Here is a 24,507-nt window from a genome sequence, read left to right as displayed (position 1 = left end):
GTAAAGACGCACGTCTACCGAACAAGGCAAACCTGCCTTCTTTTTCTCACTCCATACAAAATGTGCTACTTCCACATCTCTACAACCTCAAGTTCACCCAGAAAGCCTCGTTATATCATACGCCGATGCAATCTGGGTAACCTCAGGTCTCTGCAGCAAACATCTACTGCAAAGACCTCCTTCTCTGTTGGCTTGTGTAATTGTTGATCTGCAGTTATCAAGGCAGACTTTATTTCTGGTCATGCCAACCCGCCGCTCCGTGGAGCTCCTTGCTCTCACTGAGACGTGGATTAAACCGGAAGATAGTGCAACCCCGGCTGCACTTTCCACAAACTACACATTCTCCCACACATCCAGACCACCTGGCCGTGGATGTGGGACTGGCCTGCTAATTTCCAACACATGGAAATTTAATCCACTGCTGCCTTTAAACAACCTTGTCTATAGGGGATGGTAGCTCAGGAGGTAGAGCTGGTGGTCTAGTGATCTAAAGGTTGCTGGTTGGATCCCAGGCTCCTCCTGCTAGCATGCTGTAGTGTCCTTGAGCAAGACAATTAACCCCTAATTGCTCCTGATGGCTGCGTCCGTCGGTGTTTGAATAATTGTAAGTCGCTTTGGATAAAAGCGTCTGCTAAATGTAATGTAATGTCTCCTTTGAATATCACGCCGTCTTGGTGACTGCTCCGGTGAAAGCTTATGTGGTCGTCATCTACCGTCCACCAGGACAACCAGGTGACTTCCTACATGAGCTTGACACCCTGCTGTCATCAATTCCTGAGCATGAGTGTCCCATGCTCATCCTCGGAGACATGAACATCCACTTGGACGGTGCAAACTCGGTTGACTTCCTGTCTTTGGTTCACTCATTCGACCTAAGACAGGTCCCGACTCCACCGACTCACAAGGCTGGCAAAGAGCTTGATCTCATTCTCGCTCGGAGCTGCACCACGGACAACCTAAGGGTCACCCCTCTTCATCTCTCAGACCACTTCCTCATCCGCTTCAATGTCCAGCTACCAAAACAACCCCCCACCTCCCCACCCATGGTTACCATCCGCCGCAATCTCCGCAACCTGTCTCCCACCCACTTCTCCTCTGTGCTCTCCTCTTCTACCTCACGGCACTTTCTCCTCTCTGCAGGTTAATGATGCCACTGATTCTCTCTGCTCCACCTTGAGCTCATGTCTGGAGCCTGTGTCCACTATCCACCACACCTGCTCCATCAGCCCAGTCGGCCGGTCTCACTCCTCCCATTCATTTCCAAAACCATAGAGAGGGCGGTCTCTAGACAGGTAACAGAATACCTGTCAAGAAACAACCTTCTCGATACACTTCAATCTGGCTTCAAAAGTGGTCACTCCACTGAAACAGCCCTGTTGTCTGTGACAGAGGCCTTAAAAACTGCTAGAGCTGCTGCCAAATCCTCGGTTGTCATTCTGCTTGACTTATCAGCTGCTTTTGACACTGTCAATCACAGCATACTCCTGTCCTTACTCTCAAGTATGGGCATATCTGGCAGTGCACTTTCCTGGTTCGAATCTTACCTCACTGGGCGCTCGTTCAGTGTGACCTGGCAAGGCCAGCTGACTGTGCCTCACAACCTCACCACAGGGGGGCCCCAAGGCTCGGTGCTGGGACCCCTCCTCTTTGCCATATACACCACCTCACTGGGCCCGATCATCCGCTCACATGGCTTTTCATATCACTGCTATGAGGATGATACTCAACTCTATCTGTCCTTCCTGCCCGACGACCCCACTGTCTCGACGTGGATCTCGGATTGTCTCGCTGACATATCCACGTGGACGAAGGATTATCATCTTCAACTAAACCTGGCGAAAACAGAACTGCTGGTCTTTCTGATCAAACAAGGTATTTATCACAACATTGATATTCAAATTGACTCTATCTCTCTTGGTCCTACCAAGGCTGCAAGGAATCTAGGTGTCATTATCGATGACCAACTGACATTCTCCGACCATGTTGCCGCCGTCTCCCGGTCCTGCCGCTTCGCACTACTCAACATCCGAAAAGTCAGGCCGTACCTGACCCAATATGTCACTCAACTGCTGCTACAAACCTTGGTGATGTCCCGTCTCAACTACTGCAACGCCCTCTTAACAGGCTTGAGGCCTGTGCGGTGAAGCCTCAGCAGATGATACAGAATGCGGCGGCGTGACTGGTGTTCAACCAGCCAAAGAGGGCTCATGTCACTCCGCTGCTCATCGAGCTCCACTGGTTACCTGTAGCCGCTTGGTTACCTGTAGCCGCTTGGTTACCTGTAGCCGCTGGCATCAAGTTCAAGTCTCTGATGCTGGCCTACGGAGTGATTGTTGGGAACGCTCCCACCTACTTAAATGCTCTTGTAAAAGCACACGTTACCCCCCGGATGCTGCGCTCATCAAATGAGCGTGGCCTGGCTCTGCCGACCGTACAGCCACGGCAATCCAGGTTATTCTCATTTGTAGTTCCACGTTGGTGGAAAGAGCTGCCAAAAACGACCAGAGCAGGGACCTCCCTCTGTCTTTAAGAAGCACTTGAAGCCCCAGCTCTTCAGTGAGTACCTCCTCTCCTAACTTACAATTACTTAGCACTACCTAGCAGAATTTATTGTACACTAATGTCTCTGTTGCAATGTAGCTTGAATGTTATTCTCCCTTCTAAGTTGCTTTGGATAAAAGCGTCTGATAAATGCCTAAATGTAGAACTGAATAGAATGATTTGGATGGGGTATGTAATATAGAACAGAACCACTAGAATAGTTTAAATAGCATAGAGCAGATTATAATCAATATAATAGGGTAGTACAATGTAGAATACAATCAATAGAATAGGGTTGGACAGATTGAGATTGCAAAATACCGGGAGTGACACCAAAGATCCAAACAGACAGACGTACAAGGCAAAGTTTAATCAAGAATTCACCTTAACGAAAACAATGCAGTTCTTTGCTTTACAAACTTTTAAAATTATTTTCTGACAGCATTCATACGAGTCAAAATCAGCCACATTCTCCCCATTTGGGGAAAATCTCTACAAAGCCGTCAGCGTTCAGGCTTTATTGGTTTGAAAGAAATCTGAAGAAATCAGGTGATTTTAATACAGACAGGATACGACTCTGCCTCATCAAATCAACCTGATCAGCCCAAAGTTATTCAGGGTTTTGTGGTTATTCCTTTACAAACAAGCTCACAAATGGACCCTTTTTAAATGAAACTCAACATGATCCACCCACCACTGAATGACAATGTTAAAAAAAAAACCCAAAAAAACCTAAAAAACCAATAGGAAACAGGTCAAGTATAAAAAAAGATGTCAAGTCCATATTCCGACCCTTCAGGCTCTGACACAGAGCTGGGGGACAGAACGCAGAGACAACTGGTACGGTCAGGAACCATGAGGATGCTTGGTACGGTCCACGCCACATCATCTGCTGCCTGGATGTGCAAGGAAAACACAGGCATTAAAACACAGAAAATATTTTGTGAAAATCCTGTCCTGTAGAGCAGGGGTTTCCAAACTGTGATCCACGGCCCCTACTGGTCTCAGAAGGCATTTGAGCTGATGGGATGCAAAATCATTATCCTTTTTTTTTTTTACAAAATACTCAAAGTCACCATCACTAATTAAGGGGAATTACATTTTTGTTTTAAGACTCATTCTGCACAAGTGTGTTATAGGCAGATTTATATGCATACACGCTCCCACTCTGACCCATAAGTCTTCTTTTTCTTTTGGCTGCTTCCATTAGGAGTCGCCACAGTGGATCATCTGCCTCCAATACCTTCTGTAAACTGTGTGTGTGTTACCACTTTGACCCATAAGTAAAATAAAAAAAAAAAAAAAAAACCCTATACATTTCCTTCTTCAGATTTATTGTTTGGCGTACACGCCACGTCAACAGTCAGCTGCACAGGTGTTGCTTCCTGTTAACGTCTATATGGAGATGGGTAAATACTTTCACACATGCACTCCGGATAATTAGGAGTTGCCCTTTCACACATGTAGCACACAACCGGAGATTGTCCGTGTCAGACGCGTTTACACCACCTGGAAATACTCGGTTTGGTTTAGATTAGGGGCGGCGCCTGGGTGGAGTGTGCAGGAGCCAGGACCTGACGCAATTATGCTGCAGAGTTTTACAGCACACCAAGGTGGCGGACGAGGCTACAGACTTCTCAATTTTTTTGATTGATTTATAGTAATATAAATGAGTGGAATGGAATATAAAGGAAAGCATAAAGGAGTATTCAGCAGCTACGCTCTGTACACCAAGAACTGCACAAAAGGTAAATAACTGGCACATGATAGAGACGTCATCAATACGCGACACGCCCACTAGCTCGCTGGGAATGTTTCGGACAATCAATCACCTGCTCTGTTCACACATTTTCTCTATCGGACATTACAGACTTTGCACTTTGCTGGTTGGCTAAAGTCAAATGATTCGGACATTGTCGTTCACACATGCAGCTCCTCCAGGTAATGTCCAGATCATTTCAGGGATGCGGTGCATGTGTGAAAGCAGCTTTAATCACCCCATCTTATCTTAATGTAGCCTTGTGACAAACCTCTGAATCCGCGGCCTCCACCTCCTCTTCCTCTGAATCCTCCTCCTCCTCCTCCTCTTCCAAACCCTCCACCGCCACCACCACGCCCGAAGCCCCCGCGGCCGCCTCGGAATCCACCTGGAACACAAAAGCAAACAGAGAGAATTTTTCACCGTGGCTGCCGTGTTTCCTACGTGCTGTGAACAGCGACTGGATCAACCAAGACTAATTCCAGGTCTGAAAGGATATAAAGTGGAGGATTCCAACATCTGATCACGGTTTAGAAATGTGAAAACACAAGGGATGAAACCAACATGGAGACACCAACGTTACTATATTTGGATCATAAAGTGTAAATATAAAACATACATAAAATACAAATATGAAAAGTCTAGACACTATGCTCATATTATAGGGTTTTAAGGTGGAGCACAATGGCGGGCATTGAAGATGATGACACTTGTGGTCAGTTATGTAAATAAATATGGTTCTGCATGTACATGTGAGCATTTGAGGATACCATTTCACCAGAGCGGTCTCCAAAATGAGCTCCTACACACAACATGCTGGGAAAAAACAAAAAACAAACGAAGGAACTGAGCTGTAATGGGAGGAACGGGTATGTTTTTACCTCCACGACCTCCGCCCCCTCTTCCTCCGCCACGCCCCCCTCTTCCTCCACGCGGCGGGCCCTTCTCTCCCGGCGGGCGGGGCAGAAACCTCTGCAGGGGGAGGAGCTTCATGGGGTCGATGAAGAACTGAAGGAGAGGAGGCCAGATCAGTAACAACCCCAGGGAAATGTTGACAGAAAATTAATGATTGTGAAGGACAACATGACTTTAGTTTTATGGAACTGAAAAGATTTAACCTTTTAATCTGCAGGTCAGTGTCTCTTAAATTACATTTTAACTGTGACAAACAAGAGCATTTGCATGCTACAAAATTAATATTAACTTCTATACAGTTCAAGGAAACAGCTGGTGGGGACGCTCGTACCTTCTGGCATTTCTTGAACGATGAAGCACTCATGTTTTCAGAGAGTTTGACCGAGAAATACTGTGGGAGCGGGTTCAGGAAGAACAAATACTCACAGCTTCAAGTTACCTCACAGCTCATTACATGATACATGTTCCAGACAGAACAGACACAGGGGTACAGGGGTAAACAGAGGATACAAAGTCTCGCAGCTGGCCGAATATCTCGTCCACCTTCCCGATCTGCTCCTTGTTCTCCAGGTAAACCGGAGCGTTGAAATAGGGAACTTTGTTCTCCTCCGTCATGCATTTACAGACGATGTCGTCCTCACAGGGATGCAGGAATTCTCCGAGCGCTGCAGCAAACAAAGACAAACCAATTCAGAATGGATTAAGCTGGTCTGGTCTACGATAACACAACACATTATTAATCCCCCGGGGGGAATTCAGGACTACAACTAAAAGTTGAATTCTAAAATTAACTGTTTGTTTGTTTATTCTAAAGTGCCTGTTAAATAAACATGGGACAGATATCAAACATAGGATTATTTTTAAAGCAGACTTATTATGTTCCTTTTTACACAAGTTAACATAGGCCTGAGGTACCCAAAACATGTCTTTGAAGTTTGTTGCTGAAAATACCACTCAGATTATGCATTAAGCCATTCTAACATACCTCTATAACCCTAGTTTCAAAACAGGCTGTTTAAGTTGGTGGAGCCACCCTCCCGAGGCAACGAGGTCAGTGAGCCAATGGGGTTCCAGGTTCTGTGAGCCAATGGTGTTTGAGCATGGCGTCCGGCTTTCATTGGATTAACACGGTAACGTTCAGTGATTTTTTGACCTTATCAGTCCACCAAAATCTGTTTATTAACAAATTTGAGGTGAGAAATAAACAATCCAGTGGCTGAATCTTCACCCATATTACATCTACATGGCGTCATTTAAAAGTGTGTTCCTACTTCCGTTGCCGTGCTCCAAGCAGGGGATTTTTTTGTTTCATGTAAATGCTGAAAAATAAAATAAATACATCTGCAATAAAAACACTATTTTTTTATTGGTTTTGTTTGGAGAAACGTGCAGCGGACAGGACGGAGCAGATGACCATATAAAGAAATCCAGCACGAGCTGCGCCTACTGCGGCTGAAAGAAGAAGAGCAAAAAAACATCGCAAACCTAGCGTTCAGAGCGGTCGGACCCTGAAGCTAGTTTTATACCTGCCCTAAGCGCGAGATGCAAATAACAGCACCGGGGGGGGGTGCCATGTCGAGGTGGGACTTGCGGGAGGTCGTGGCGCAAGGGCGCGCACCTCAAAGATTTTGTTAACTTAGTGAGAGGGGCGCCCCTTGGAAATGCAATGGAAGCGATGGGAGATGAGCATTTTGCTGTTTTATTTCTGATATGTTGGACGACATTGATCCACAGCACAATTCAGGTGTAAAATTCAATGTCTACCAATAACTTTCTGACGCAGAGACAAAATAGTATACGCAAACAGCTCACTTAGGTTTGGTGATTTTATTGTAAATTAACAGCGTCGTTGTAAAGTTCAGTTTACAAATAAAAGGGAACCTGTTTTTAGTATTTATGTACAGTTTCTTTTTAGAGTCTTGCAATGAGGGAGAATAATTACGCATTGTGATTTGGTTCAGTCATCGGTTCACCAAAAACCTGGTAACACCCGCTTACATCCAGCATTTGTCACAAGTGGGAAAGGAAAAAGCCAGGTTTCAGTCCCGGGTCAAATGACCCGGCAATAGATCCGGGATTTAATCAGCTCTGATGTGAACTGGACTCTCGGATCAACACGCTAATTTTGGCCCCTTTACCAGCGCAATGCCATGTCCGTTTAACTTCTGGGGCTGCGTAAATAGACAGGAATATCTGTGTATAGTTCCATTATTTAATATCCCATTTAGAATCCTAAATCAAAATCAGAAGTTAATGACTTATTTGCCCGAATGAGGGGCAGTGAAATGTTGTGCGTGTGGGGATCGGACTGTGGGGAGCACAGCGGAGAACCCCCACGCTCCCCACGGAGCTCCGAGTCACTCCAGCTCCCCGAAAGACTTAAAAAAAAAAAAAAAAAGCATTTCTCCTGGCAATGGCGTCAATCGCCTATTATAAGAGGGTTCCCTGGTTAACACAAATTTTGGTGTGAAAATTGAATACATTCCTTGTAATAAAATGTTGAACAGGACATAACTTCAACCCTCCTCTCCAGCGTCTGCATGTATAGCTATAAGTCATCGTTACATTGGGGATCGCCATCTTACCGACAACATACTCCGGGGGTCCGTAGTCCTGCTGCCGGTTGAAGCCTCCTCTGCCACCGCCTCGACCTCCGAACCCTCCGCCGCCTCGACCTCCATACCCGCCGCCGCCTCCTCCTCCTCTGTACCCTCCACCTCCTCCTCGGCCGCCTCTATTAAATCCTCCTCCTCTTCCTCCACCGCCCCTGAAAGACATTTTAATAGCCCTGGTAGAGGGAAAAAGAATAAAACAAACAAAACACCGGGATTAAAGAGATAATTCAGATCAGAGGAATAACCAGTGTTTCTGCTGCATTAACACTGTACAGCACCTCATCTGACTGGCTTACATGGGGATGGCAAAATACTCATCTTCTTTAATAATGTAAACCATATTATTATAATAACTATTTTGTTTTCAACCCTGGTGCACACAGTATGTCTGCAGATTTTATATCTGTGCAAACTTAGACAATATCCTTTTCTGACGGAGCGTGAATTGTAGACACAGGGGTTTGTTGTTAATATCTTGGATTACTGTATATTTCGATTTGCGAATGCTTTCCATTTCACATTTAATTTGGATTATTGTATATCGCTTTTTTTTTTAAATTAGTTCTGGGATTGATTACATATTGGGCATTTTTACAAATAGAGTACATTTTAAGCCTTGTTGAATGTTGTATGTCATATTTCATATTGAAATATTAGAAAATATGGTGTTAATCCTGCCTTGCCATTGTTTAAATGTGTTTTGCTGGAACAACACAGATGAATAAAGTTTATTCTTGTCTAAAGAAAGACGCGAACCCAGGCTCCATCGGAGCGTCGCTGAAGTACACGCTGCTTAGCATTAGCACTTAGCTTCGATAAATAAACCATGATTTACATTCATATCACTCATATGACTCGAATGGAAACACCTCGTGATAATGTGGGAAGCATCTAGACATATGAGGCTGTTTAGTGATGTAAAGATAAACATTTGTACTTACTAGTTCAACTCCGCGAGCGGCCGCCTCCTCTGCGGGACGACAACACGTGTGGCTACTGCCGTAAAGCTGTTTGGACTTGGGAGATGACGCTGGCGTAAAAAACTGTCGTAAATGAACGCCGCTGCATTCACGTCGGAACTCGGAACGACCCCTCCTACTTGGTGAAGTGCGAAGGAATTTAGCCGACCATTTAAGTCGGAATTCCAAATGGTTATGGAATATGGAAGTCTTATTATCATTATTATTCGAAAACACGTCTAACTTCGATCAAAGCAAACAGAGGCTGTGGAGCACGTCGAATTCGGAGGTGGAGGGTTTTCCGAGGTCCCAGGAACGCAGCAGCACGCTGCCATGTTGTTGTGACGTTGACTGACGTGCACGTGTTGTTGATGACGATGTTTTCCATCGAAGCTCGTTTCCATCGATTCGTGAAGCGTCTCCTCACACAATGTCAACACAGGGTCAGGTCAGTGATCTTTATTCTACCAGTGGTGGAAGTTATCAGACCTCTCCTAACACAGAATTACACACGTTTAAAAATACCACAAAGACATCTCTACTTAAGTGTACTAACACAAGTACTTGCTCTTCAATGTACTTCCATTCTTATAAGTAAAAGTACTTGTCATGTGCAGCGTCCTGGTATAAAGGAGCTTATAATACTTGAAGTAATAAATACTACTTGAATGACTTCATAAAGTACTACTGGAGCTGTTTTTCTTCTGCAGATGATCACTCTGTGATTTACAGATATAAATATTGATCCTGATCAAAATATCATAAAGAATATAGCTACAGGCAGAAATGTAGTAGAGTGAAACTCACAGATGTTTGAAATGTAGTACAGTAAAATGTATGGATGTTTGAAATGTAGTACAGTAAAATGTATGGATGTTTGAAATGTAGTACAGTAAAATGTATAGATGTTTGAAATGTAGTTCAGTAAACGTCCAAAGTCTCCGAATATGAATATACTTCAGTACGGGCGCATGAAAAATGTACTTAAGTACAATGATGAAGGAAGTTAGTTTCCACAACTGAATCCCGGTTTCATACAATGTGGAAAACTGGTGAATTTGAAGGCAGTGAAAAGCGTGTCAGCCGTACTCAAAACCCGCGGTGGCTATGGGCAGGTGTCGCACGACTCTGTTGCCAAACCTCTTTCTTTCTGGATCCTCCAGGCGATCCGATGCAAGGCGGCGGTGGCCTGGGAACCCGGCAAGCCGCTCTGCATCGAAGAGGTGGAGGTGGCTCCACCCAAAGAGCACGAGGTCCGTCTGAAGGTGAGACTCCCGCTTCAGGTTCCAACTCCAACCAGGACGCAAGAATTACAGCAGCGGCTCTCAATGTGGGGTTCCGGGGACCCCCGGGGCTCCTTCGAGAGGTTTCCAGGGGCTCCCCAACACAATGATTACTATTTACGTCACCGTTATTTTGTTTCCAAGACGTTTGGGATTTTAATGTCAATGTCCGTATTTAGGCCTTGAAGTCTTCTATTGTAGTTTCTATGTAGTGCCAGTAGTGGTGGCTCGTGGCAGTGGTCATTATTATCAGATCAGCGGTCACTATTTGGAAATGACTGACTGCTGGTTTTCACTTTTGATCAGAGGAGTCGTGTGATAATGCAGTTTAGTGCTTCTTGAAGCTCAAGCTCCACGGTGTGTTTCCTTAGCTGTGTACGTGCTGTTAAGCTCCCTGGTGTCCTCTGTCAGGTCGTGGCCAGTGGAGTGTGCCACACAGACTGGGCGTACCTCTATGAGACTGGGGCGGCCCTGCGTTCCAGGCCGTACCCGCTGGTGCTGGGCCACGAAGGAGCCGGCGTGGTGGAGAGCGTCGGCCCCAGAGTCACACGGTTCTCACCCGGTAAAAAAAAAAAAAAAGAGACGACGAAATTGTTGATCCAAATTACTCGACAGCCCTGGATTCACTGACAGTTGCGAGGTATTTGCTGATGAGAAGCAAATTCTAATCAACCATTTTCCTGCCCTAAAACAGTGTTTTTCTGCCTCGCTGTCTCTGTATTCACAGGTGATAAAGTCATCCCTCTTTTTCTGCCTCAGTGCGGTGAATGTGACCGATGCCGCAGCCCAAAAACCAACCTCTGCAAAAAGAACTGGTGACTTTTTAACTACAATCACTGAAAATAGTAATTTCATATAATATTAATATAATTCAATAAAAAATATGACATAAAATTGTAGTGCAGAATGAAATAATGTAATAACACTAAGGAATAGAATAAAGAATAAAACAAGGTTAATGATAATGAGGATGACCATAAAAATGATAATGAAGATGATATCCTAATCACGATCTTAAATTATTAATAATACACTGTTCCCAAACACTATATTCCTGGTTATGAAAAACCTCGAAACTACCCATTGATATTTCATACATCCCCCCTTACAGAGACTGATTTATTAATACATCATAGTTTGAACGCTCTGGTCCCCTCCCTTCAGGGCCAACACCCAGATGGGCGTGTTGGCCGACGGTACGAGCCGGATCTCCTGCAGGGGGCAGCAGATCCACCAGTTCATCGGCGTCAGCTCCTTCTCCCAGTTCTCCGTGGTCCCCGACTGCTCCCTCACCAGGATCAGCGCCGACGCTCCGCTGGAGAAGGTTTGTCTTCTGGGCTGCGGAGTCTCCACCGGCTACGGAGCAGCGCTCAACGCTGCCAAGGTGATGAGCCACCCTGATCAGGGTTCAGGCAACAGGTCAGTCAGTCAGTCAGTCAGTCAGTCAATTAGTTAGTTAGTTAGTAAGTCAGTTAGTCAGTCAGTCAATTAGTCAGTTAGTTAGTCAATCAGTCAGTCAATTAGTTAGTCAATCAGTCAGTCATTCAATTAGTCAGTTAGTTAGTCAATCAGTCGGTCAGTGAGTCAATTAGTAAGTTAGTTAGTAAGTCAGTTAGTTAGTCAGTTAGTCAATTACTTAGTTAGTCAGCTAGTTAGTTCATCAGTTAGCCAGTTAGTCAGTCAGTCAGTCAGTCAATTACTTAGTTAGTCAGTTGGCTAGTTAGTTAGCCCGTTGGCCTGTTAGCCAGTTAGTTAGTTAGTTAGCTAGTTAGTTAGTTAGTTAGTTAGTTAGTTAGTTAGTTAGTTAGTTAGTTAGTTAGTTAGTGATTCAATCACTTAGTCTGTCATTCAATTAGTTAGTTAGTCGATTAGTGAATTAGTAAGTCAGTCAGTTGGCTAATTATTTAGTCAGTTAACCGGTCAGTTAGTCAGTTAATTTGTTAGTTAGTTAGTCAGTTAGTTAGTCATTCAATTAGTGAGTCAATCAGTCAGTCGGTCAATCAAATAGTTAGTCAGTTAGTTAGTCAATCAGTCAGTTAGTCAGTCGGCTAATTGTTTAGTCAGTTAGCCGTTCAGTTGGTGAGTAAGTTAGTTAGTTAATTAGTCAGTTAGTTAGTTAGTCTCTGTATCACTCAGCCTTACAGGTAGCAGTAGCTTGTTGGTGGTGCTGAATAAACAGCAAAATAATGATAATATGTTGTCTGACGTTACAGCTTATGGCTAAATAGTTAGTTTTTGTTGTTTGTAGAGCTATTGAATGAAAGCAATATCACAGTCATTGATATACTGTTACACTGAATATCAGCAACATGCAAAGGTGACTCATCGGACTAAATTGCAGAAATATTAAAGATTTAAATGAGCAATTGTTGTAAACAATGTACATTGTGCAGCAAAGTGCTTAGTGCTGAGCTTTGACCAACATTGTTTTGCAAGCACAGTAAGAGAGATTCTTATTCAGCCTCAATAGATCGCTTATCAGCCTAAATTTAGATTATAACATATTACAATTAGATGCTGGCTCCAAAATAATATAATAATCATAAAGAACATTTGCCACACTCTCATTGTTGTAGAATGTTGGTACCTTAAACAGAGTCAGGCGGACCCCTGGAGATGAAGGATCCTTCATGATGCTGGAAGGAGCTCAGCGGTGGTGTGTCTAACAGCCTCCGCCCTCGCAGGTGGAGCCCGGCTCCTCCTGCGCCGTGTTCGGCCTCGGGGCCGTCGGTCTGGCGGCCGTCATGGGCTGCAAGGTGGCCGGAGCGACCCGGATCATCGGCGTGGACGTCAACCCCGACAAGTTTGAGAAAGCCAAGGAGTTCGGAGCCACGGAGTTCGTCAACCCCAAGGAGATCAGCAAGCCGGTGCAGGAGGTGCTGGTGGAGATGACTGACGGAGGCGTGGACTACGCCCTGGAGTGTGTCGGCAATGTCGCGGTGATGGTGGGTGGAGAGCACAAACTACGCAGTTTCAGTTTGGTGACATTTCACTGTCACCAGATTGCATTCTGGGAAATGTAAAACAAAATGGCATGCGGGGAGCCCGTGTGAGCTTATCTGATTTTGCGGCGCTTTCAGCCAATCATGTTCCGTTTAAATCCAGAGCAGCTTCCTGTTAAGAACCAATCAGTACTTTGTTGACAGCACGCCACGTTGCAATATCTCGAGCTTTACTCATCTTTTTAAGTTTTAATTCCGTGAGCCTACAAATGGTTTGGAAGCATTTCTACATTTATTCTACAATGTTTAAAGCAGAGCCCTCACATGGAGTCCTCAGAACCACGAACGCTAGCTGTGTTAGCTCAATACAAGGCTGCAGATGAGATCAACTAGCCTAGCTTCTGTGAAATTAGGGAAATACTTCCGAAATCTCGGTACTGGACGCACAGGGCTGAACTGGTGTCCACCTTCTCGTCTCAATCTGGGTAAGAAAAACAAAAAGGAAAATGTCCTCAAAAACTGGAGTTTCACTTGAACAATGTGTATTGTTTAGCTTTAAAATCTGACCTGTGAATGAGGCGGTCGTGAGGATGACCGAGGTTCTCCCTCCAGAGAGCGGCTCTGGAGTCGACCAAAGACGCCTGGGGCTGCTGCGTCATCGTGGGCTGGACGGAGACGGAGGAGATGAGCATCCCCGTGGAAACGCTGCTGCTCGGCCGCACGGTGAAGGGGACGTACTTTGGAGGTAAACGCGTCAGCGACGCATCTTTAACGGCGGGAATACAAACCCTAAGCTGAACAGGACAAATAAAGACACATAGAAGTCGTTTGCAAAACTCTGGAGGTAAAATAGGATCTGGACTAAACCATCTGGAGCTGTAGGGGTGTGAAAAGAATGCGGCTGTCCAAAGGTGTTCTCTGTCTCATCTGATGTTTGTGGTTTCATTTGGCCTCAATTTTAATTATTACCGCAATAAAAGTTCCTATTTACCTCAAGAATCATCGGTGCAGTTCCACCAAATCAGCTGCAGTTTGGAAAGCAAATAAGAAAAGTCAAAAACATATATTATATTATATTATATTGTATTTATATATTTATATTATGTTTATATATTATATAATATCATATCACGTTCAAGTTGTCACATACATATACATACGATCATACAAACTGTATATGCAGTGAAATGTTATGACACCCGGCGATTACGCACAATAAGCTCCAAAAATAAAAGAAATACTAAAGTCGCTCGCGCAGGCTAATATAATATCATATTATATATTATATTATGTTTATATATTATATCATATTATATCATATAATATTTATATATAATTATATTATATTATATATTAAATTTCTTTCTACTAGACCAACTAACTGATTCCAAAAACGTAATACAGTAAGTCCAATACTTGGTGACACAGTATGCAGTACAGTATGCTACATACAGTACAGTGGGGTAGTGGAGCCTATGTGTGTGTCTCAGTGAGGACCCCTGGTGAGCTCAGTGTTGACAGTTCTTATGGCTTGCGGGAAAAAACTCTGTATATTATATTATATTATGTTTATATATTATATTATGTTTATATATTATATTATATTATATTATATTCCATCCCTTGGTTTTTCAGGCTGGAAGAGCGTGCAAAGTGTTCCCAAACTGGTGCAGGAATACCTGGATGGGAAGCTGAAACTGGACCAGTTTGTGACGCACAAACTTCCACTGGAGCAGATCAACACGGCCTTCGACCTTCTGAAGGGCGGACAATGGTGAAACCACAAATATACATCCGTCTGTCTGGGATGATGAAAATATGACTCGTGTTCCATTATTATGAGGGAAGGGCTGTATGGTCCTTGAAGCAGGTGTTCCGTGAGATCAGGAACTATATCTGCAGAAGTTAATGATTAAAATGTTGTTATTTGAGGCTCTTTGGCTGTTAATGAATCTTTACTTCTCTTCTTCTTAAGTTGATGGAGTTAAAAGTCATCCTTCTTCTTCTTCTTCTTCTTCTTCTTCTTCTTCTCCCACGTTCCAGTATTCGTACGGTCATCACTCTGTGACCCGACGGGGCCGATACAACAGTCCAAAGGATCCAGAGGAAGTCATGTCTCCAAAAGCCTCCAATCAATTGAATGTGCAAATGACCTCAATCTCACAACACCATTATGACGTCATATTTTTGCACGTAACCCTCAACCTGGATCTTCACACTGTTGTTATGAGAACAACTGATAAATACGACGCTGTGTGCATTTTGGCCGCTAGATGGTGGTCACACTGCACTGAACAGGAAGTGGGATGACAAATCCATGATGAGGATTGTTTGTCCTGTTGGAGCCTGTTTGTTCTTTTTACTCATTTCAAAGCTGGAATTGGGGAAGCAGTAATGGAATGACAAATCAATTAAGTAAATGTTAGGGTTGTAATTACCGGAATTAAATACAGATGTGAAGCAAAGCATGAACAGGATGTAAGTGTTGATCACCAGCTACGACGGTACCTGGGTCACATGGGCGTGACTCAGGCGGAGCAGAACCAGTTTTGTTAGAGTTCACTTCAGATGAATTGAATCGCTCAAATGAGTCGTTATTCAAAAGGAAAAATCAAACATTTCAATCCTTTAGATTGCCTGTGTTGGGCGGGTTACACTGTAAATCACAGAATTCCATTCGAAGCCGTTATGTTTTTTCCCCTCACATCCAGATATCCACACTTTTCCTTCTGCTGATCCATCGATTCGTTTTGTTTTTTGTTTTTTTCTCGGTCACCTGAGGTGGTGGAAGAGCTTTTTTTGTGAATATTCATCCATATCCACAGTTTACTGACCACAGCCAGCTATGCCGCTTTAGCAAATTCACCGTGGCTGCCGTTCACTTATTGCGCATGTGGCGGACCATGCCACTAACAATGTAAAAACAACATATAGAGGAGCACCTGTAGAACAAAAATGCATTGAATGGCTGTGTCTTATGAAGTGCCAGCTAAATAAAGTTTCAAATGTGGGATTTTTTTTTCAACAAAAGAGTCTTGTGGATTACCACTTTAATTCCTCTGGAGAACTATATATGTATATCTACACTGATCAGCCACAACATTAAAACCAGTGACAGGTGAAGTGAATAACATGGATCATCTGGATCCAATGGCACCTGTCAAGGGGTGGGATATATATAGTATATATATATATCGTTTTATTTATATATATATATACTGTTATATATTATTATATTAGGGATATATTAGGCAGCAAGTGAACAGTCAGTTCTTTAAGTTGATGTATTGGAGGGGATGAATTAAATTAATGTCAGTATTTCATCGCAATTTTTTAATTCACTCATATTTGACCCTAAAGAAAGATTTTTCTATTTTAAAAAGCAGTCCAATGGCTTATAGACATACTATGAATAGATTATTGAGAACATAAACAAAATAAAATGATCTTCTTCAAAATGTATTGAATAATTTCCGATGTCTTGTCATGTTTGTGGTTGTTTATTTTATTTTTATTGTTGTTATTGTTGTTTTGTTTTGTTTACCGCTGATTCATCTCATCCAAAGGGCCAATCTGCATGGATGTACGGGCCACGTTTGGCCCCCAGGCTGCCACTGGACCAGCCAAATGCAGTATGAGTGTAAATGAGTATAAATTATGCATATGAAGCATAGATATTTGCTTTTGAAATGCAGTAAAAGCTGAAAGTCTCTGAACGTACGGAATACACTTTAATAAGTACCGATCCTTGAGAAATGTACTTCAGTACAGTGATGGAGAGTACAACCAAGTTGTACTCGGTTACTGTCCTCCAGCGTGGACCTGGACACTGCCTGGCCAAGTCATTTAGGGGAGACATTCCAAGCAGGTGTGGTGGCAGCACCCATGGAAAATGTAATCAATCAATCAACCAATCAATCAACCTATTCCCTCAGGTTTGACAGGTTGGGGTAAAGGCCTCATCGTGGATCAACGTACGTGTCGGGTGGAGTACGCTACAACCTCTCTCCCCTTCCTCGTCCCTTGAGGCCTTGGGGATATTTTTTCCGTTACTTTTTTGTGAATGTTTTCCTCCATATCTACAACCGGCTACGCTGCCTCATGCAGTTCACCGTGGCCGCCTTTCACTTCCAGCGCGTGGCGGACCCCGCCACCAACAATGAAAAGCACAATAAAGCGGAGCAAAAACATTGAATTGCCGTTGGATAAAGCAAATTAAATATCAAAATGAAGTATTGAGTCTATTTATTTTTCTTTTACAAAGTAATCTTACGGATTAGCACGTTAACGATTAGATTAGCTTTAACATAATGCTGAAGCAATTTGATGACCATGTAAATTGCAATGGGAATGGTTGATACAAAGCTTTATTCTGTTTTCTATTTCAGTTCATGTTAGGGTTATTGTAAAAGAAAATGTTTTATTTGCTTATTATTATTGTCTATTGTTTTGTAAGTATATATTTATCTATCGAATGCTACAATGGATATTGGATATTAAATGGAGATATTAACTTTCTTACCACAGTAGCTCACCTGAGCGGAAAAGCACCCGATCTGGCAACCCTCCGAGGCAGTTCCAGGAGGGAGTGAAGGGGTTAAGTCCAGTCGGTCCGCTCGGTGCGGGATTCGGTCTGTTCGGTGCGGGATTCGGTCTGTTCGGTGCGGGGTTCGGTCTGTTCGGTGCGGGGTTCCAACCGCTTGGTGCGTGGTTCGGTCTGTTTGGTGCGTGGTATGGTCTGTTCGGTCCGTTCGGTGCGGGGTTCGGGGTTCGGTCCACTCGGTGCGTGGTTCGGTCTGTTCGGTGCGTGGTTCGGTGAGGGAAGCGACTCCATCATCATTTAATTAAGGTTGTTTTTCCTAATACGAACTACAACTAACTAGTACTAACTACAACCTACTAATAGTAACTACAACTATCTGATACTAACTACAACTTACTAATACTAACTACAACTATCTAGTACTAACTTCAACTAACTAAATGTAATTACAACTAAAACTAACTACAACAAACTAAAACGAACTATAAGTAAAACTGACAACTACTAACTACAACTATCTAGTACTAACTACAACTAACTAATACTAACTACAACAAACTGTGAATAACCTCCTTATTTTAAGTCGCTTCGGACAAAAGCGTCGACATCCCATGATGCACATCAATGTGATGTTGGGACCTTTGAGCGGATATTTATATTCTGGGACTTTTCACGCAAATGTGCAAATAAAACACCACCAAAGGTAAAAAAAACCAAACGGTCCCAATAGAGATGTGACTATGGTGGAGGGCTGCCGCTCCTCTTCTCAGTTGTCCTCGTGCGGTTGGGGCTCGTCAGCACGTTAGAGACGCAGCACTGACCGCTGATCCCTCCGCTTCAAACAGCGCTAACATGGTGGATCCCCAGGAGCCGCAGGAGACTCTGCCTACGAGAGCGGCCGCCTGCGCCAGGGCGCCCGCGGACCTTCGGCCCGGTTCTTCGGTCCCCGCCGGCGTGGCCGCCGACGGCGTTTCAGACTCCTGCGCCACGATCGCCCCAAGGTAAAAACACGGAGGGGATGGCTTTATGGAAGTGGACGGAAGGACTCGACTCGTAGCACGGCGTCAGCCGTGTTCTAGCTGAGTAGAGGTCGTCACGGGTCCACCCCAACCAGACCAAAAATCAGAAACTGCAAGAAAATTACAGTTGGTGCATCTCTGGTTGGTAAACATGTTGGATAACTTTACCAGATGATGCATTTAAAAGGTATATCCTAATGATATGAATGTGTATACTGCATATAGTATTACTACATTAATGTGTATACTGTATATAGTGAGGAGCCTCGTTGCCAGTGAACCACTGAGCACTGCTCATGTTTCAGCTTCTGAAGGATCCACTCTTTTCTTTCCCAGTATTCCCACTTCCTGCCCAGATGTCCCACCCACAGAGGAGGGACCAGAGAGGTCTCCAGAGGGCCACGGCCCTGAGCCCCAGAGCGTCCTGGGCGCAGAGGAGGGACCAGAGAGGTCTCCAGAGGGCCACGGCCCTGAGCCCCAGAGCGTCCTGGGCGCAGAGGAGGGACCAGAGAGGTCTCCAGAGGGCCACGGCCCTGAGCCCCAGAGCGTCCCGGGCGCAGAGGAGGTATCTTCTGGGGCCGAGGGTCCTTGTAGCTCATAGTTCTCATGGTGGTTGTCTCCGCCTTCCAACGTTCCAGAAGTGCTGTGGAAATAAATGGTTGGAAGTTGGAGGTTTCCTTTCAGCGAAATGAGACCCAACTCTAGGATGTCTCCACACGTCCTGCAGCGTGGTCCACATTGTCGAAACGTTGAACTGTCTTTCAATCAGACGCCCCCTTTCCCCGCTGAAACAATCTTGTGTTGTTAGGATTCCACCGGCTCCTCCCACCGTCACCTGCCCGGAGGCGGCTTCTCGGAGAGAGCGCTGCTCCCGGTGCGCTCTGGGAGCCTGGAGAGCCTGGGCAGGAGGGCGGGGCTCGGAGGTGCAGTCCTGCCCGTAGCAACGGCAGCCGATAGGATGCTAAACTCTGTGGAGCCATCTGGGATTCAGTGTATGAACCATTTTCTGCCTCTTGTAGAAGGAATGTTTTCGAACCTTGGCGTCATTAATGTTTTTTTTTGTTTTTGTTTTTTTTCCCCTCAACTTGTTTGCCCTTTCACGTCGACTGGGACTTTGTTTTGTGGTGGCGCTGTGTCCACGATGGCGTTTCTGTGCCCCTGTGCAACCGACAGAGTCTCAGGTCTATGATACTCCCAAAATACAGAAATCCAAATCTCTAATCTTATATTCCTTATTTGTTGATCTACTTGATCCCTTTTAGCGTTTTTACGAGGGGTGTCACGCCTCCGGTTTGAAATCCAAAATCGATTGAAATGAGCGTTGGATTTCGAACTTCGAAATCACAAGCGGGTTTGGCGATTCTCCCGTCCTTTTGTGGGTGATATCGTCCGCTGCACCTCAGGGTTCGACAGTAACGCTTGCCTGCTTGGCCGCTTGCCCGGAGCAAGTAAACTGTGTTTGGGCGAGTGGAATGGAATGCAGTTGTCAAAGTGAAAATAAATGTGATCTCTATTGTAAAGTTATCTGAAAATAAACTGCGTACTGCATCACAGAAGCAGAACCTTTCCAGCTGTCTAATATATATGATCCACCTTTTTCATCTATTTATTTATTTATGTATTTATTATTATTAAAAAATGTTTTTGTTGTTTTCCTTCCCAGTTTTGCAGACTCACGTCACTGCGGCGAGCAGCGAGAAGTTTGACAGCTTGGTGAAGAAGTTTCCACAGTTTCACTGCTGCAAGAGCAACATGGCGGCGTTTGTCCTGGAAACAAGTGAGTTCAGTCCCAGATTTTTTATTTCAGTAAAGTTGTTCATGGCTGAAGCTTACATTTCACTTTGGTTTCTTTTTTTTTTTTAATCAAAATAAAAACATTTTTTGCTCTACCTCTAATTTCTTTATCGACTGCATCTGTCAGAAATCCTGCCTGTGAGAAAAATGATCAAAGCACCGAATTATACAAAAAAATATAATTTGTTCAATATTTATTGTATTGATAATTCCATTTCATAAGTTTAAATATTGTGTGCATTTTTGCTTGAATCAGCAGTTAGCTAATGCACTGGGCTGGTAGGACGATGTAGTCGGACATTTCGGTGATATATCGACGTGACGATCCATGACCAGTCTTGCTGCATGTCTCTGAGAGGTCTTAAAATGTCTTTCTTTTTTTTTTTTTTTTTCAGTTTTACAAATATTCGGCCTGAAAAGTTGTGAAGTAAAGTCAAAAAGTTCAATTCATCAGGTCTTAATTTGAACATAAACATGTTATCCACACTTTCAGTTTTGTCAAAATGAGTCAAGTTCTTGCGTCACAAATCTCTCTCTTTCGGTACCAACGACGTCACGCCGCTCCGCCGCTCACAGGAGTGTTGACGTTGTTGTGTTGTGCGGGGGCGGCGGTGCTTCCCCTCTGTAGGGGTGGCGGACACGGTGGGGCGGCCCTGTACCCGGTACAGCGTGGTGGCGCTGGGGTCCGGACGGACCAGCAGCACCGAGTGGCTCTGCTTCGACGGATCCATGGTGCACGACTGCCACGCCGTCGTCGTGGCCAAGCGAGCGCTACGGAGGTACGCCGCCGCGCCTCCCGGGGGTTCGGGTCGCGGACGGAAAAGTCTCAGGGCCGAGACAAACGGAGCCGAGACAAACGAGAAGCTCGTTGTTGGTTTCCAGGTTCGTGTACAAGCAGCTGCTCCTCTTCCACGACGCTGATCCAGAGTCCGAGCGGCGCTGCATCTTCCAGGGCAGCGCAGGAAGCCGGCGGCTGCGGCTCAAAGACCACGTCGCGCTGCATCTCTACACCAACCAGGCGCCGGACGGAGCCATCACCAACTTCTACTTCGAGTGAAGTCTTTTTGTTTTTCATCAAATAACGATGTTAATGTCCACATAAGTCACGTGTCTTATTTTGAAACTTTTACTTCTTGAATGTCGATATTTAAGCCCTCACGGTAGCAATTAGGGGAGTATTTGCAGTGTTATGGTAGCAACACTTTCCCAAAACCTCAACAGTGATGAAGTTGTTCCAGTTGTCTGCATTGAAAAGATTTGGGAGAACTTAAATGCCCTTTAGTTAAGATTTTGTCACAAAAGTAGACTTCTGCTTATTTTAGCTAACGGCATTTATCCCCAGTGGCTGTGATTTAAACCACTGAGTCTCATGTTGTTACATTAGGGGTTCAGTTGGGAGTATCTGCACCTCTCTGAAGCTGCAGTACCACGGCAGGAGCCAGCTGGTCCCGGCAGACTACCTGGAGCCCAGCGTCTGGGGCGCCAGGGTCTGCTGCATGTCCGCCAGCGACAAGCTGTGCCGCTGGACCGCCACCGGGGTCCAGGGGGCGCTGCTGAGCCACTTCATCCAGCCACTGTACATCACCAGCATGGTGCTGGGTGAGGACCGCCGCCCACACAATGCACCATGGCTTTGCCTTGTGACGTGGTGTGTTCTCCACCTGCAGGGAATCATAAGAAATTAGACTGTGGTCATAAAGGGATGCACATGGTCAGCAATCATGAAAATGTCAAAAAATATATACTCTATTACACGTTGTTGATGATGTCCAGTACTTCTTGTCTGTCCCAACCTGATTTCTTTCACTATTTTCAACAACTGATGCAATTTGCCAGTGGTGGAAAGAAACCAATGCACCCTGTCTGTGTTTTAATGTTTAATAATCCTAATCTTAATCTTAATGAAGTATTATGGACCGAACATTTTTTAAGTTCTTACTTAGGAGACTTTTAACTTTTACTCCGACATTTAAAAAAAAGTATCTATACTTTTTGTCACTTAACAAAAAAACTTTAATCATGATTTTTAAAAAAAATTTATTTTATATATTTGTAAATTAGTAAAGCACCGCGTATTTTTTTTTACTATTGTTTTTTGAGCAATTATCTACAGGAAAAAAGGTACAATAGCACTTTATGATGTATTATGGACTGAAATGAGGGCACTGGATATGACAAGTACTTTTAATACTTTAGGTACATTTTAGAGCAAGTATTTGTACATCTTGACTTGGAAGTGGTAGTTTCACTTTTTTGAAGTTGTGAAGTTGTTTTCAGGAGAGGACTCAAATGACTTATTCCACCACATAATAATAATAATAATAATAATAATCGAATAGACTGTATTGTGGTTACAGGAAGCAAGACGCACTTGTCAGACGATGTGTCCGACCTCATCAACAAGCGACTGGACGGCGACTCGCAGGGTGAACTGCCGCCGCCTTTCAGGTAGGGATGGCAATTTCGACACCGAATGTAGAACGGATTTAAAATAAATTATTTCCATTATTGACATACATTATTTCTAAATTAATATCTTTTAATTAAAATGTTCTGAAGATAAATCTGTATGAATGAAAACTTTTGATTGCACTTGGGTGAATTTGTGTTTTGTACAAATGGCCACAACATTAAAACACATGAAATCACAACAAACTAACCGCAGCATAGAACCATCATGATGTCAGAGGACAACTATAAGAAATAGACTGAATATCATACGAGAATTGAATGAGGAAGTTAGGTAATGGCAGCGCCAGTGGAGGCAGCTCTGCCGGTGTTGAGGCAGCGGTTTGGAAACGCTAGTGTTGAATGTCTCAAAGTTTCTAACTGGCCGTCCCGACCTTCAGGAAGCAGAATGTGTCGTTGCACTGCGTGGACCCGCTGCGCTCCGCCGCCACCCCGTGGTTCCACGAAAACCTGAGTGTCAACTGGTGTCTCGGGGATCGAGACATCGAAGTCCTGGACGGCAGTAACGGTTACGCCGTCGAAACGTGAGTTTGTAGTTGTTCCGAGTTGCAGCCATTTAACTCCAGTAACTATCCATTTGTGTTGTTTTTTTTTTTTTCCATCATTATAGCTCCATACAAAGAATGTTTGGAGAATTAGCCAAATTTGTATTGTTCATTGTTTAGTTTCATTTGGGGTGTTTTTGTAAATTGTATTCAAGTTTAGTAAAGTTTAAGTCTGTGGAGCAAAATTTATTGTTATCCTACATCATTTTTTTTTTTTTTTTTAATCTTTTACATTTTTTTTTTTTTTTGTTTTTGTGGCGGCGGTGTTGAGGGTGCCCTCAAAGATAAATGTTAAATCGTTATTTATAACCTACTAGCTCTCCATATCGGAGTGGCCCGTGCATGTCCAGCAGACTGTGCAAGAAAGCTCTGTTCAGCTATTTCCTGCGAGTGGAGGAGCTCAGCGGCCGCCATCTGCTGCAGGACTGCCCCACGTACCGCGGTGCTAAGGTGCGCTCCAACTCTAAGCATCCGTCGCCGAGCTGCAAGGGAAGGTGGTGGCGCGTGTCGGTCGTCACAGCCGTGCTCGCTGCCACGTGCACCTATTGATCAACGTGAGGTGATCCTGCTCGGGTTGAGGACCGAGCGCTCTGAGCGTCCGCTGTGTTCTGTTTGCAGATGAGAGCCTCCCTCTATCAGAGAGCCAAGAACATCACCAAGCTGCAGTTTGAGTCCAATAACGCAGGGACCTGGAACCCCAAGCACCTGGTGGACTGCTTTCCTGCATGAAGGAGGTGCTTGTTTCCCTTGTCCGTTCCTCTTGCCTGTGATTTGTTTTGTTTGTTTTTGAACTCGGTTCTCTATCACAAGAAGAAGATCTGTTTTAGTTTGTTTGGAATGCGTGTGTGTTTTGACTTTGGGAAGGTATTCATAGAAATATTCCCTCCAGGGATACATAGTTGAGTGTCACATGTCCTGAGTCACTGGTTGGATATTTTGTTTGCAGTGATCTCACCTGGAAGTTCAGTAAAGAAACGCTGCTTACGAACCCAATAAAAGAATGGTGAAGTGGTTTTGGAGACAAGCCTTCCTGTTGCTTAGCACACAAACTGATCCATCCCCGATCTTTTACAAGCGGTGGCAGAGTGCTTCAATAAGACCTGGATGTTTCGGCACAACGGCC

The 24,507-nt window shown here is 44.3% G+C and overlaps 2 protein-coding genes across 2 annotated transcripts; one reads left to right on the top strand and one right to left on the bottom strand.

Moving 5' to 3' along the window:
- Nucleotides 1-2,892: 2,892 nt before the first annotated feature.
- On the bottom strand, nt 2,893-7,993 carry gar1 (GAR1 homolog, ribonucleoprotein; the record flags this gene model as incomplete). Its single annotated transcript, XM_080007575.1, has 6 exons — nt 2,893-3,437; nt 4,572-4,688; nt 5,182-5,308; nt 5,547-5,606; nt 5,726-5,880; nt 7,801-7,993. 6 exons carry the CDS (start codon nt 7,991-7,993, stop codon nt 3,427-3,429), a joined length of 663 nt encoding a protein of 220 aa, XP_079863701.1. The 3' UTR covers nt 2,893-3,426.
- Nucleotides 7,994-9,134: 1,141 nt separating this feature from the next.
- Nucleotides 9,135-16,472, top strand: LOC307235467 (alcohol dehydrogenase class-3-like). Its single transcript, XM_080007574.1, has 9 exons — nt 9,135-9,237; nt 9,953-10,054; nt 10,484-10,634; nt 10,800-10,887; nt 11,237-11,456; nt 12,757-13,017; nt 13,627-13,759; nt 14,650-14,788; nt 15,058-16,472. The coding sequence occupies exons 1-9, from the start codon at nt 9,220-9,222 to the stop codon at nt 15,080-15,082; spliced, it is 1,137 nt and encodes a 378-aa protein (XP_079863700.1). The 5' UTR covers nt 9,135-9,219; the 3' UTR covers nt 15,083-16,472.
- Nucleotides 16,473-24,507: the final 8,035 nt, after the last annotated feature.

Source organism: Zeus faber (assembly GCF_960531495.2).
Source record: "Zeus faber genome assembly, chromosome: 10".
In the NCBI taxonomy this organism is placed as follows: Eukaryota; Metazoa; Chordata; class Actinopteri; order Zeiformes; family Zeidae; genus Zeus; species Zeus faber.
This window is presented reverse-complemented; position numbering and strand designations above follow the sequence as displayed.